The following is a 16,033-nucleotide window of genomic DNA, read 5'->3' on the forward strand; positions in this document are numbered from 1 at the left end:
TTTCCATTTCCTGAGAGCATGGAATGATGTAGAGCTTGAGGATGACTCCCACTGTGTCAAAATATGCACCTGAAAGAGGTTGACTAAGGACATTAAAGGCCACTAACTTTATTAAGAAGATGGAACTTAAGGTTCCATTTATCTCTTTTTTACATTGCTGGCCTTATTTTCATATTGCTTTCAGAGTCAAACATATATACAAATTTAACTTTTAATAATGAGAAAAATCAACTGAGTTAAAAAGAAAAGGTTAGTTGAGTCTTCCCAGAACAGTGCTTCCAAAACTGTATTCCCTGGACCCTGTATCTTCTCAAAGGCTCTACAGAGGACACTGAGTAGGTGGACCCTAAACTCCCCCGACCCCTCTGTTGGTCCATGCTTTAGTCAAAATTGTCCCACCTGTATCTCTTTATGTGTGGGAGTTCTTCACAAATTTGACTGGAAAATAAAAGTGAGGGTCCACAAAAAATAATGAAGGAAACATTTAAACACAATTTAGATTTAAATCGTGCAATGACATAAACTCATGTTTTCTTATAGGACTTGAAACCCAAATTAAGCATGAAGTGACTCTTATTAGAAATTTAAAACTGCAGATGAGCTTGAATTAGGGATTTCCATTTCCTGAGAGTGCTGAACATGGTTAGCCTCTCTGTAGTGTCAGTTTCACTTGACTACAAAAAACTTTGTTGAGGCAGGCTCCTAATAAGCCTCCCTGGTGTTATATAGAATGTGGCTGTAAGGTCACCATGCTCACTATGAGGTTTTAAACAGAAAAAATTGCAATAAAATCATTCTAAATGTGGTTAATAACCACGATGTATTTCTATAGTGTATATTTTTATTTTTATTCAAAATCACTCAGCCATCTTCAAGAACTTTTTTCTTTCAGAATTATGTTGTCAGAGGGAGAATTTCAGATTGACATTGCTTTCCTTGATACTATGTATTTTTAAAGGGGTTGATTTTATACTTGTTACATTCAGAAACTGCTTGATGAGTTTTCCTTGTAAGCAATATTAAATAGATAAGTGAGAGGGGAAATCGTTTTTTGCAATTTAGTTGAAACAGGTTTTTCAAATCAAATATCTAAGCAGTGGTACGATGAATGGTAAGTTAACTCATTTCAAAACTATGTTCTCTGGGGGTGCAGCCTCCAGGATGTATAGAGTCATTTTTGTGCTGTCAAAGAGCTTATTATCTAATATTGAGCATGGTTTTAAATATTTGACCTCCTGGTACTTAGTAATTCATCTAACAGGAGTCGTTCACAAAGCCTCTCCACCCATATAATACAGGTCCAAGAATCCTTATCCATAATTCCAAAACCCAAAATGCTTTCAAACACCAGAGCTTTTGTTTAATATACACACTGAGGGACCTATATTGGAACTGGTTGAGGATCTAGGAAGAAATTCAGTAGATAAGAGACCAAGAAGGAAGAAGAAAACAGGCATTTCAGGCAAATTGTATATCTTAAGACCCAGACATGGGAAATACCAGAGGTATTTGTTTCAACACCCCAGACCTCAGTTGTGAAGCATGGTGAATACAGTCTCTTATATAAAATTCTTGGCATCAGCTATGCTTCAGAAATCAGGATGTTCTGAGTTTTAGAAAAGTAATATGATAAGTATACCCTATATCAGGTTACCCTCGCAGCAGGGTCCTGGGAATACCTGGAATGTAAGCAAACCATTTATATTTGTACAACACCAAGTGGGATCAATAAAGATAATAAATAATTTCTTGTCAGTTCAGGTTGAGTTTTGCTAACAAATAAGCTATGGGAAAAACATATCGATTTTCAGAGCTTGGAGGATTTGGGATTTGTTCTAAGGATTAATTTGTATAGATTGGGCTGGTGGGGTCTGTCTTCACCAGTTTATGAAGGGCCTTGAAAGTCGGCCTGAGACAGTGTCCCTCATCCACTAAATTCTGGAGAAGCCCCATGGGAGAGAGTTTAAGGGCAAAGTTTTATGAAGGTTACACAAGAGACAAAGGGAGTCCAAATAGGTTGTGCTAGGGGCCCCAAGATGGAAGGGAATGGGAGAAACTTTTTGCAAAAGAAGAATCGGCAAAATCTGATCTGATTTGGGAAGTGGTGGTGGGAAAGGGGGATGGAAAAGACAGTAAAGAGAGGAGCAGAGGCGACTGTGAGGTTAGAGCCTGAGTCACTCTGAACAGAAAGCAGAAACTCCAGAGACGACTCGATGCCGTGGGGAGGCTCATGATTTTAGTGTTAGACGTGATTGTCAAGTTCTTGTGTTCCGTGACTATATGTCTGGTACTCAAAAAAGAAGCCAGGCCTAGAGGTATACATTTAGGAATCCTATGGAAGAAAACAGGAGACACACGGGGAACCATCTTAATGACAGCATCTAGGAAAGAAAATGGGGAGGGGTAGGCTGGATAAGTGTAGGCTGGACCCTTGGAAGACGAGATAAGGAAACAAAGGAGGAGGCTATGGTAAGACCTGAAGACACTGGACAGAAGCAGGGGGACACCTTTGTCCTAACTTTAGCAGCTAGAATCTGGGTTGCCAATGGAGGAAGTTGTGGGAAATTGAGATGGTGAACCCAAAGGTAGTGCAGATGCCATCATGAATTCATTTGGGAGCCAGATCCAGCCTAATGAGAGCCCCTCAGATCCGGGTTGCAAATGCCAGAAGTTCTCTGGTCACAGAGGCCCATGCAACTCTGAGCAGTCAGCATAGTAACTAGTGAGTATGGTTCTGTTGCCTTAATAGTTCATTTATTCTGAGGAGGACCCCCATTTATTCGGGATAAATAAAGTTTAGGCCTTCGCTATAAGCAAAACCAAATTTGAATAATAAGCAAAAATAATTTTCTGAGACCAGGAATTTGCTTTGTTTTGTTTTCCTTATCATGGCCAGTTGTTAGGTGAAATATATTCTTAAACAATTATATGGATATCTAACTAAAAACCTTATCTTAGTTTCCTAATTGATGAAAACAAATTACACATACACACGTGCGTGCGCGCACATACACATATACACACGTATGAATAAATGTGGAATTTGACCCATTATTTAATCTAATTTTTTTGTATATGCCCTTTTTTTCTATTTCCTCTTTTTTTTTTCTTTTAACAATGACCATGCTTACTATAAAGAGCCTACAGGTGAGCAAATAGACTTACCAGTGTCCTACCCTCTCTACCTTATACAGCAGGAAAATCAATCACTAGGAGAAGTCAATAGAGGTCTGTTTTTAATAGTGGTTATTTTTGTTCACTTTGGCCATTGAAGACACTTTTCTTTCATAAAAAGATTCAATAACCTTTGGAAGGTTAATTACTCAGTTTGAGATAGAATATTAGTTATATGTAGTGATTGCATAAAAATATTTAGTTTTTGCAGATATTTACGGATGCCCTCCTAGATGTCACGATTTGCACCCGGCAGTGAGAGGACATTTCCCCACTCCCCATTTGCCCATGAGGAGTTTATAGACTGGCATCAGGGGCAGAGGCAAGAGGGGCAGCCTTATATAATCATATGAGGGAGTAAGAGGTTTTCTGGGTGCAATTTCCAATGGAATGGCAATGCCAGTGACTACGTCTCCCTTTGGGATTTGGGAGGTCTTCTCAGGCAGAGACAGCTAATGTGGTTAGGAGATGACTCGGAGATCAGGCCAAGGAAAGGGAAGAGAATTCCAGACAGAAGGAGTAAGGTACCAAGTGAGGAGTCAGGACAGACAAGGCCTGTCACAAAAATACAGCAAAAAATGTGTTATAGTGGTCCTGGGGTTGGGCGGGCGGAAAACAAGGATGAGAAAGTCAGATTGGCCCCAGTTTGGGAAGAGCTTTCTATGCACACCAAGTCCTTAGGACTTGAACCTCCTGTAGATAGTAGGTGACAGTAGTTTTAAAGCAATGAGTCTGCACCTAACTAAGACAGTTGGGACAGTGTGAAGGCGGAGGTGGTGCTAAGGTGACCGGTCTAGACCTCTCACTGGCTACTTGAAGGAGTAATCATTTATTAGTTCCACAAATATTTTCCCATGCCACATCTGTCCAGTGCCTCTTTTGTGCCAAGCGCTGCATTTGTAATTTGGAGTCTGCTCTCTTCATGCTTCATTGTCTTTACGGTCAACATTTTCCCTTCACTTACAAGCTATTTAACTCAAAGCATTTAACTTAAGTGAAGTGGCCTCATAGAGCTCTTTGTGACATGCTACAGTAGATTGCTGCTTGTGTGCCTCTGTGACAAGCATCTGTCTGTTTGTGGTTATGTTTTTTACAGATGCCTTTTGTGATTGTAAGACTATAGAAAGTTAGAGACCAAAAGGTCTTAATTGTCATATGGGCCAAATTCTTCTTTTTTTTACACATAGGGATTTCTGACCCAAAGAGGTGAAGCTCGATATCAATTAGTTAGTTAATTCCAGGGCTGGAACGTGGGCTGTCTGTATATAAGAGGTTCTTGATTTTTAAATGCAAAAGGCAAGAATTACACATTAGGTTTGCATCATGCAAGTGAGGAAGGAGAAGTGGCCTGGCTTATTTGTTTCCTTCATGTCTCATCATTCTCCATCCTCACCTGGTTTTATTGCTCTCTGGTAGTCCCTCCTTGCTAATTCTTTATTCACTGTTGGCTCTGTGATTGGTTCTTGCAGTGACCTGGTAGGCAGTGAGAATAAGCTGCTCAATGCCGGAGAAAGTTACATTTCATTGTCTGATGATGAGCCTGACTATGGTCCCAACAGCTCACTAGCAATAAACTTGCAAGTGTTGTAAAACCTCTTCAGCCCACAGCTTCTAATCAAATGGACACATGTTGCCCTAGTTATGAGTCTCAAGAAAAAAAGTTAAGGCATGCAGGTGTTTAATAAGTGAGAGGTGAGCCCCCGCTCTCTGGGGGCCCAGCTGACCCACAGCCTCTGGGTGGGGTTCCCTGCATTCACAGACACTGGCTCCATCCGCAGTTTGCAGACAGGCGTGGGAGAGCTCCACGGGGAAACCAGATTCTGGCACGGGAAGGACTACTGCAATTTTGTCTTCAAAGACTGGGTTCAACTTGATAAGCCTTTTGCTGGTGAGTATCATGGTACGAGGTGTGCATTATATTTTGTTATATTTGAGCATCTCAGCAAGTATGCATGGGCATGGTCTAAGTGACTTTTGTTTTGCTTTGTTTATTTTTGAAAATTTGGCAAAACTGAAGACATGCTTTAGTCATCTACTTAAGGACTGTTTTTTGTAGTTTCAAAAAGAAAATAACATGAAATGGAGCTGACCTATCTGAAACCTCCAGGTTTCCTATGGGCATATTTTGGGGATAATAATCTATAATTCTTCTAAGAGATGGTAGCCTTCATTTGATCATCTTTTTTTATGCATAGTCCGAAAATATGCCATTCTAATGATGGAAAATGGAGAGACTATCACTGAAATATTAACATATTTCCTTTTACAAATTATAGTTGGGGTCAGAGGGTTTCTGTCTCCCCACATGGAAGTTCATGACTGATCCTTGCCCGGTACACCCGGGTAGATTTCATTGACAGGTACTCCACTCCCCGGATGCCCTGGCATGATATCGCCTCTGCAGTCCACGGGAAGGCTGCTCGTGATGTGGCACGTCACTTCATCCAGCGCTGGAACTTCACGAAGGTACTGCATATTGTTGTCATGACTCAATCTGCATGAAGAGAGCCAATACTAGCTGGAGGAAAAACCCAAAGGGTTGGCCAGAAGGGGTTGCTGCAGCCACAGCTATAATTACAATCTGCAGTTGGATGCATCAATGACAGAGTAGCTGAACCTCTTGCATTAAAAAAGAAAAAAAATGCTCTTGAACTTTAACACAGACAATTCAGAAAGCAGAGGGATAGATGCTGCTAGAGGAGCCTATGACTTTAACCCTTTTAACATCTTGGACTCTCAGTATTGATTAAGCATTTACTGGCCTGGGCCTGGTAGTCATGTGGAGGGCTGTTGTAGGTGGGAGAAGAGTCTCTTTTAGACAAGAGGGCTCAAACTGAAAAGCCCTTCCAGTCCTGGCATTGCACTGGGTTCCTACTGATACAGAATTCTGAGAGCCAGCTCTGAGCAAGGCAAGCAGAGTGACATGGACCATTTTCCTCTCTTGGTGGGCCTTTGTTGCTGGTAAGGACTGGCCCTAAATTCTTAAGTTCAGAACATATTATACAGGGTTGTTATTTACTCAAAATGATAAGGCATTATTCTCCCCCGAGAGTTTGGAAAATGGATTTAGTTCTACTAACAATTTAGAGTCACTTTTTTTCATATATATATATAAAACTTCATTAGAACTTTTGTGGAAGTTCTAATGGAAATATTTTAAGTAAAATTTAGAGGGAGGGCTGGGGTTGTAACTCAGTGGGGGAGCGCCTGCTTAGCACATGTGAGGCATTGGGTTCTGTCCTCAGCACCACATATAAGTAAATGAATAAATGCACTGTGTCCATCTACAACTAAAAAAAAAATTATTTAAATTATTCTTTTAAAAATAAATTAAATTAGAAATTTAGAGGGAAGGGATGAATAAATGAAGTGATATTACTTTTAAGCTACTGAATTGTTGAAGATTAAAAACACGGCTAATAGCTAATACTTATAGTGTGAGGGTTTTCTTTGTTTGTTTGTCCCTACATTGGTAATACACTAAGAAGTCTTTTTTTTTAAGTATGCATTTTTAAACCTAAAAAGTGATTTTCAGGTACGTAAGCTAAAGAAGTAATCTAGGCAGGTAATTTATTTTGAGACTGATTCTAGTACCAAATAAAATTAGAGATAGATAAAATGCTCATTATAGGAATTTATTATACAAATTATGATTCTTCTTACTATTTTATGAAGCATATTGAAGATGACAGTGCTATATTGTTCCAGCAAGATATTTACAACAGTAAAAATTATTTATAAAGTAATAATAATGCGATTTTTAAATTGTATAATACTCTATAAGTATAGATTACATTTAATCTTTCTTTACAAATGTAATACAATGCATGATTGCTACAAAAGGTAAAAGAAGGAAATATAGAAAATAGAAAACAAAAATAAATAATTTCCAGTCTTAGAAATGTCCACTAATATTTCTTCTCTTGAACTTTGTGTGTTTGTGCTGTGCTGGGGATTGAACCTAGGGCCTCTTGTATAGTAGGCAAGCACTCTACCACTGAGCTACATCCTCAGCCATTTTTGCTTTTTTCAAATGAACCTGTATTTATTTCATAAATATAAACTAGGGGAAAATGAACTTCTTTTGTCATATAACTCTTTTTTTTTTAAATCTGCTTTTCTTTATTTTAGATCATGAAACCAAAGTATCGGTCTCTTTCTTATCCCTTCCTGCTTCCAAAGTCTCAAACCACAGCCCATGAGCTGAGATATCAGGTGCCTGGGGCCGTCCATGCTCGTGTGCAGGTAAGCCTGGTTTTACTTTTTTGGCAAAATACACTGATTAACGTTAGTATTACTGGACTAAGTGACTATTCCAGTGGCTTCTGAGTTTTCAATAAGGATAATTTGTCCAAAGCAAATCTGAATGGTCCTTTTAATATTCGGAATTATATTTCCTGTATTTAATGGATTCGATTCACCCTCATTATAAAACTCATTTATACATATAATAAATATGTGTCTTCAGAAAAGGCCACAATCAAGGAATGACTGTCCTCGTAATTCCTTCTGAAATGATCCCAGTAACATGATACACAGTAAACCTGGGGCTGATATTGCCTGAGCACCAGGAGCTTGGCTGAAACTTAACATCCAGGAAGTTGGTTATTATAGTCCAATCTAATTTTAGTACTCAATTAACCAAATACCATTTGGAGGCTCTTTTAATTGAATAAGAAATTTCCTTAATAAAGTCACAAAATTTTATTAAACCCCGTCCAACCATCTCAAGTTACAAATAAGAAAATTAAAACCCAATGGGGCTCTGAGGCGTGTCCAGAGCCAACTGGCTAATGACTGATAGGGTGGAGCTTGAAATCTTAGTCTGGTTCAGAGTTACCCAATCTACTGCCTTTACCAACTACAGCTCAGATACCTTGAAATCATGTGGTCACAGAGTGAGGATGGGCACCCCCGGCATTGCCTTTGGTTCCCAGTTACCACCATCAGCATTGGAAGCATTATTTAGTAAAAATTCAGCAATCTGTTAGCCGCCATCATTAATGGACTTAAATAATTCAGACACGGATTCTCATGAATGTGATTTTATAAAGGAAGTATCTAAATCTGTTACGTTGAATTATGTGCAAGTAGAGTTGCGTGCATATAAAAAATAAAGACATTTTACACCATAGATAAAATAACAGAACAATTTTTTTAAAAGTTAAACCACTTGTGAGAAGTATATAGGACATATTGAGTCATCCCAGTCTAGGAAGACTAATTTCAACTTGAAGGTGCAGATAGATAGCTGTGCACATATACAGAAATTGGTGAATGTTTTATGAACCTATTTAATTTTATTTTACATGGAAGAGAGAAAATTATTCATGCTAGAAGACAGAATAAGAATGTTGGTATTAGGAAAGTAAGAGAATTTAAGATTTGAACTTGCATTAAAATTGATGTGATCAATTTATCAAAGTTAGCTGATGTTAAGTATCTGTTGAAAATGTATTACTGAGGAATGTGTGTTTTGTGATGGATTAAGAATATTTTAGCCTACTGTTGCAAATACATGCATTTTCCACTCCCACATTGGTAAAGCCCTGACTTGTATATTCTTATCCTGCTGCCCTGATAAGGCAGGTACACACTCTACAAATATTTCTCTTCACTCACCTTCTCCGCACCACTGGGTATTGTGTTAGAGATGGAAATAGATCAGATGACCTCTTCTGATGAGCTGATACATTCTGGATTCACTGTGCAAAGTCGACTCATTTTAAAAGGGCATTTACCACCACATGAGTGGGATCCTAATTAGAATAAGTTATACACTATGTATGTATAAAATGTCAAAATACACTCGACTATCATGTATATCTAAAATGAACAAATACAAAAATTTTAATAAGGGCATTTACCAAGATGCATGCACTCACTCATTCATTGATTCAGCCAACTTAGGTTTATTAAGTGCCATCTGTTTGTAAAATGAAGCCATTGAAGCATACTTATGTATGCAAGGGACAGGCAGAACATGATTTCTCTGCCTCAGGAAACTTAGTTATCTGAGGAGATAAAGCTGTGCTGTTGAATAATTCAGTTAACAGTAAAGAGTATGGTAAAAAGCATGAAGGTACAGACCTACTGGTGAGTGTCCTCTCTAAGAAATAAACCTGCCCACTCAGAAGACAGGGAGACTGACTGCAACAACCATTTTCTCTTGGTGATGAAGTTGGACAGCAGAAGGCCAGATGAGGTACCTGGAGTGCTGGCCTGGTGAGTTTAGATCTTGTCCTGGAAGTATTAGTGAACTTTGGAATAGTCTTTTCATCCAAGAAGAAACATGATACATGAATGTTTTAAAAGGTTAACTTGATTATCCTAAGTATAATCAAACAAAAACCCAAGGATAACAAGGTTAATCTTCATAAAGCATATATCCCTAAAACTTGATTTAGGAACAGGGTTGTTTTACTTTTTTGGCAGCCAGGGTCAGGAAGTGCTGGGATTTAACCCAGGGACACACTGAGTTATATCCCAAGTCCTTTTTTTCTTTTTAATTTTTTCTTTTTAATTTCAAGACAGGGTCCCAGTAAGTTGTTTGGGGTCTCGCTAAATTGCTGAGGCTGGCTACAACTTGTGATCCTTCTGTCTCAGCCTCCCAAGCTGCTGGGATTTCAAGCATGTACCATCATGCCCAGCTAGGGACAGTTTTTGAAGTTGGGTTTTATCTGTGAAATGCTAATAATTATTCCATAAAAATAGTTTCCAAGCTTTTGCAGATTTCTTTAATATGTAATAGGAGGGCCAAGTGCCTTTGTCACGCTGATGTGTTACAAAACCACTAAGTGAGAATGAGGTGCATTTCCCCATCTTATTTGACGGGATCTCTCATTTTATTTCTTCTCATCTGTTTCTCTCTGAACAAACACTTTGGGACTTGAAGTTTATACATAGGAAGAACTTATTAAACCAAAGAGAATGAAAGCAAGGGACAAGAGAAAAGCCTGGGGAAGTAATTCTGCTGAACCCAGGAGGCCTAAACTAGAAAGGAAGGGACAAATCTGGAATATTTTTGAGGAGACAAGGGGACACAGTGACTAGACAATGACTGAAAATTAAGAACAAGGAAAAGGTAAAACTAATTAGTTCAGTGTCACTGACACAATCTCCCGAGAAAAAAATAGGACACATGTCATGTCTAGACTGATGGGCCAGGTCGCTGAAGACCCTGGCGGCTCCGGTGGTAGGTGTGTTCTGGGTGATGTGAATCTTGCAGCACGATAATGGGTATAATAAAGAACCTAGAAGTGCTGCTAGGCTGAGCTTCTGGAAGCAGGAAAATTGTCCAGCTAAACATAATAAAATACATTCTAAAACCAAAGTACGTAGCCTCAGCAAGTCATTTCCCCTCCCTGAACCTCATTTTTCTCATCTGAAAGCTTCCTGATTGGAATGAGTGATATCTACAGTCCCTTCAGGTACTTAAAGGGGAGCTTTTCTCCAGAACCTTTGATAAATGAGGTGTCATTATAATTGTATCAGTTACCTTTCATTTAGGTGTCCTGATATATTTAGGAACCGTTGTATAATAAAACTCAAATGTCCACCACAGATACACATCCTAATTTTTAAAATCATTATAATTACATTTATCACTAAATAGAAATAGAGCCAGACTCAGAATATGTACCTTGATAATGAAAATTGTTTCTCTGACTCTTTAAGAGGGGAAAAAAAATTCTTGAAGGAAATTAAAACATCATAGATCCACTTAGACATGTGGCACCGCAAAAAGAAGACAAGAAAGGACATGTGAGGAAATAGGATGTCACCAGTGAACTCTTAAATTCACAAGACTATGAGATTATCATTTCTTTTATTCCTCTGGTCCTCAAAACCTGATATTCCAGTATATACCTCTCACCATCTCAGTCCCTAAAGGAAAAATCTCCCTCCAGGAGACCTGACTCTGAAGGCCACAGATAGAGAACCAGCTGCTCTCTTTCAGAAGCCCATGTTCACTGCCAGCTTTGGGCCCTGGTGACAGGCTGAACTCCCCTCAGCTGCCCAGGACCCTCTTAGTGCCTATACCTAATTTTGTATTTGTAAATTCGTATTATTTTTCTTAAAGAGTCCCACCCCGACCATGGTATGGTGGTCAGGTATGGTGGCACATGCCTGTAATCCCAACAATTCAGGAGGCTGAGGCAGGACGATTGCAAGTTCAAAGCCAGACTCAACAACTTAGTAAAGCCCTAAGCAACTTAGGGAGACCCTGTCTCAAAAAGGGCATGGGATATGGCTCAGTGGTAAAGCATCTCTAATACCATAAAAGGAAAAAAAGAGCCCTTTCCCTAATCTGGACATGTCAGACCTGACCAAATCTGGAGCCCTCCTCTTTTTCAGTACATGTTGTTCAGAAATGATGAAATAACTCTAGTTGTGAAAACAGTGGATGCAGCCAGGATGTACATCTTTTTGAAGCTGGGAAAGTCAGAGATGATCAGAAATTAGAGAGAGACTTACTCTGCTGCCTTTCTCCACAGTGTTGCTTTGCTTTCTTCATGTCATTCACTGGCTTTAACTATTTATCTTATTTCCAGACATTATTTTTTTCAAATCATAAATGTAGTGCTTAGAGGGCAAGAACAGTAAACTAGGCCCATCTCTGGTTTTCCAAAAATTCCAGAAGGTGCCAAGGGATTTGTGCACGCTACTCAATTTTTAAAGGGTTTATTATCACATTTTCAAAGCTTTCACCTACCTGGCTATTCTATGACACTAGCCATATGACTATTACCCACCCAGATGAGAAATTGAATAAAATTCATCCTAAAGTGTATTGTTTGTTCAACAGTTTATTTCAAAACATCATCTAGAGGCCATAAGCTTACTACATTATAAAGAAAACAGTATGATGTAGTAATTAAGAGGTAGATTCTAAAGTCAGACTGTTAAAATCCCAACTCTGCCACTTACTAGCTGTATAAGTAGCTGCTTCACCTCTCTGTACTTGTTTCTATCGTCAATAAATCAGGTCTGATAATAAGTCTACTTTATAGGATTGAGTGATGGGTATCAATGGGTAAATAACACATACAAAGCACTCAGAAGCACTAGTTTGTGTGCTGTAGGTACTTTCAAGCTTTCCCCAGTGTTTCAAAAGTTTGCAACAAAGACATTGATGTTTCTCTAGATGGGTCACTAGGTTAGTTCTGGATAAAAATCTTAATATCATATTTATTGAAATAGAAAGAAAGGGCATTTGAAATGATAAAGTAAATAACAGGTAGAAATTCATGTCATTTTTTCATGTGCAAAAGGGAACCCAGTTATTTAATTTTTTTAAATACCAAAAACATTGGGCACACCTTTCCACAAAGGGTAACTCAGCCAGGGAGAGGGGCGCCACGTCAGGTAGCGTCGAAGCCTGTCCTTCCAGACACACAGTGCTGCTTCTGAAAGTCATCCAGACTCAGAGATGACCTCAGCAGCTTTCACTAACACTCTAAAAATAATCTTAGTGTTTCCACTCAGTGCTGGGTATTCTCAGAAGCCTGCCAGGAGTACTTGGAGTAGACATGGCAGGATAAGGCATGGGTCTGGGAGGAAGTCAGAGGTGGTTCCAAGACTGCATTTAGAAATTCACAGATTATATAAAAGAATGTGTCTTCTTAACAAAAAGAACAAATTAGGTTCCTGAATGTTCCTGTTGCCATTTAAGATATGTTTCCAAGACGGGATATTTGACACATCTTTTAGGTGAAAGTAAATGTCTAATGCCATCAGCTTTTATGTGGAATCAATACAGGGAACAATCCTTTTTAATAAATCAGGCAGTTAACAGTAGAAACCATCCTGTCGACTCTCGTGTTGAGAATCCATGTCTGTACTGGGAGAAATAACTCCACTGAAGGCATGTGTACCATTGCTTAAATGAAAGACAGGAAGGAGGGAGAAAGGAGATAAAGGAAAAACAGGCAAGGAAATTTATGGCAAATAAATGATATTTAACTTATACCATGGGAAAAGACTGTTTTCACTCTTGGCAAAATGTCCAAATGACATTCCAAAGGACCTGGTAGATTTCAGTGGACAGCACAATGTTTTGTAGTGCAGACTGGTGTGAGGATAAGGTAGGTGGTGGACAACGGGGAGTCAGAAGCCATTATACTTGTTGCCATGGAAGCCACTTAATGGTGGGAACTCTTTCCCAAGCAGGACCAGGTCTCCATGCATAACAGTATGTGTTGCTGTGGGTCTTGGCTGGCAGAAGCTGATATTAATTGAACTCAGTGCCCAGCACTGTGCTGAGCTTTTTGTAAATTATTCTGTTGATTTTCATGAGCTGATAAGCTCTACTCCTGTTCAGTGTCTATTTTTACAGATGAGGAAACTACAGCTTTGAGAAACTAAAACTTTGGAGAAGTTGCTTCACTTCTCTGTACATGTTAACATCATCTGTAAACCAGGGGTAATAATAGGGTCTGCCTCATAGGATTGAGCCATGGACTAAGTCCACACTTATAAGACTAGATTCTGAGCCCTTCAGCTTCAGCACCTGAAGTCATACCTGTTAAAGGTGGAGACTTTGCAGTAAGACCCAGGGTGGTTGCAGCCACCAAGGCTGTGGTAAGGTGGAGCTATGTGTCTGCCCACCTCCTTTCACATCTCCTTTCTGGCTCCCAAGTGCTGCCAACTATACTCTTTTCCTCTAGGTCTTCTCTCCCCTTAACTCTCATTCTTCAAAACTATCTTTTTCTTTCTCTCCTTCAGCCTCAAGAATAACTTCTTCCTTTGGTTCAGGCGAAAGAATCATCCTAAATGAGCAATTATATACTGTGATATGAGTAGGCACTACTGGACTAAGAAAAAGTAGTTGTTAAAAGAAAGGGCTTTCTTTAGATCAACTTCTTGACCTCTCTTGCCTACTAGTCTCTTCAATGCACACTGGAAGTACTGGGCCTCACAAACTGAGCTCTGCCTGTCTCTCCCCATGCCCATGCCCCTTGGGAGCTTCTGCACCGATGCCAACTTCTGCTCGAGGGACATATAAAAAGTGCTTTTGTCCTAAGGAGTCTTTGTTCCATGATTGACTTGGAAGCTTAGGGAAACAAAAAGGAATTGAGATATGCACTGTATTTATAGGCAATAAAATGTTGTGGTTAAAAAAAAGGAAAGAACTTTGGGACACATAGTAAGAAAGTTCTGAACATTTTCCTTCAAGATGAGATTTCTGTTATTTAGTTTAACTATTCGACTTGGGCCCATAGTATGTAAGGGGATTAGGGCTGTGGTTAAAGAGAAGGCTGTATTTTAAGTCAAAAAATAGGACACAGTACAAAGGAAAATGACTGGTCCTGGTTACAATTTTGAGGCTAAACCATAAAATCAGAAATATGCCATTTTCATGTGCTTTAAAATTGTGTATCCAAACTTGAGATTTGAAAAGTGTGGGTTGAATTTGGTTCCCAGTATACTTGGGACAGTAAGATAAGCCACATTTCTGCGTGATGGGGGAGGAGTCTGGGCTTGTCTCAGTTACATGGGTTTAAAACAGAAATGTGAGACAAGTGGATTGGGTCAGTGAAGAAAAAAAGAATAAATCTAAAACTTAAAACAAAGGGAAGTCAATCAAAATGTGTTTGACTTATTTGACTGTGGAGAAAAGTTTCTACACCCTCAAGCACTGAAAGCAGCTGAGTTGATTTTCACATAACCTCAGGGTTCCAAGATTGAAGGGTACAGACGGAACAAAAAGGAAACTCATTATTTTCAGTTCATCTTATGGTGATGGGCAGATTTTTAACTAATTGGAATAGTAGATGAATAATAATCCCAAGTGATTTTTTTTCCTGTGTTGCATAAAAGATAACTTTCATGTTTGACCAAAAATAATGACATTTTTCAATTAAATGAATTTTCATTGTGAGTGAAGTGGCCTCGGGCATGGGGATAGATAATGCAGGGCCCCTCAGGAGGTGGTGATCTCTGCTACTGCACTCAGAAGGCTAAGTGCCAGACAATCAAGGAGATCCTCCATTCTTGTTCCACTCTCCCCCAGGCTGATACTTGGAATGCCTTCTTTAGAAGTATGTCTTTGAATGTTTTTACATTGAAATGCTTCTGGAAGGGGAAAGATTTACCATTACCTTCCTAGGGAAAGTAGCAAATACGTGACCTTCCTGTTTTCCCTTCACAGCAGCTCTTGGTAATCAACCTCAGATTTCTTCCCAGTATGCTCTGTTTCCAGAATCTTCTCTTCCGCACAGCTGTCCAGGAAGCCACTCCAGATTGTTTCAATAGAACATGAAAGTTGACACCTACTTGACACTCCTAATTTTTATCTTATGTGAATGAGTTTATTAAATCAGCAAATTTTTCAGAGTGAGAAAGGAAAGAAAGTGTAGTTTCTGGATTGGAAGAAGAGAAGTCACCATTAAGGGGGTTTTCTGGAAATTGAACCCAGGGCTTTCTGCATACAAGGCAAGCACTCTACCAAGTGAGCTATATCCCCAGCCCTATCAATAGCCTTTTACAGAGAAAGATGTCTCATATATCTACTGCTAAGTGCCGTATACCATTATTAGCTTTTTGCATTAATTTTGCCATGTTTTCCTTCACAGCAGCTTTGGAAAGGAGGTGAGAAGGGTGAGAAAGGGAGAGAGAGGTCTCAATTGTACCTTAGAGGAAAGTAAGCTTCCATGACTTGAAATGACTTGTCCAAAGTTAAAGTGCAAAGCTATGACACAGATCTCAAGTCCCTGTCTTTCCAAAGCTGTGACACAGAACTCAAGTCCCTGTCTTTCCAGTGTACACTGCAATTTTATACATAGTTTCCAGAGTTACATAGAATTAGACCAAAATGCATGTCCTAAGAATCTTCTCGTGGTAACCTACATTTTTC

General features: G+C 39.2%; 1 protein-coding gene across 8 annotated transcripts in view; it reads left to right on the plus strand.

Annotated features, from left to right (window-relative positions):
- Pld1 (phospholipase D1) overlaps nucleotides 1-16,033 on the plus strand; it is a 208,105-nt gene that overhangs the window by 137,535 nt on the left and 54,537 nt on the right. For all 8 annotated transcript variants that reach the window (XM_015494265.2, XM_048814297.1, XM_048814295.1 and 5 more), the window contains 3 exons: nucleotides 4,934-5,062; nucleotides 5,522-5,640; nucleotides 7,306-7,419. In XM_015494265.2, the coding sequence (XP_015349751.1) occupies nucleotides 4,934-5,062; nucleotides 5,522-5,640; nucleotides 7,306-7,419 (362 nt within the window). The remainder of the gene's footprint in view (nucleotides 1-4,933; nucleotides 5,063-5,521; nucleotides 5,641-7,305; nucleotides 7,420-16,033) is intronic.

Source organism: Marmota marmota, unplaced genomic scaffold (genome assembly GCF_001458135.2).
Source record: "Marmota marmota marmota unplaced genomic scaffold, marMar, whole genome shotgun sequence".
Lineage (NCBI taxonomy): Eukaryota > Metazoa > Chordata > Mammalia > Rodentia > Sciuridae > Marmota > Marmota marmota.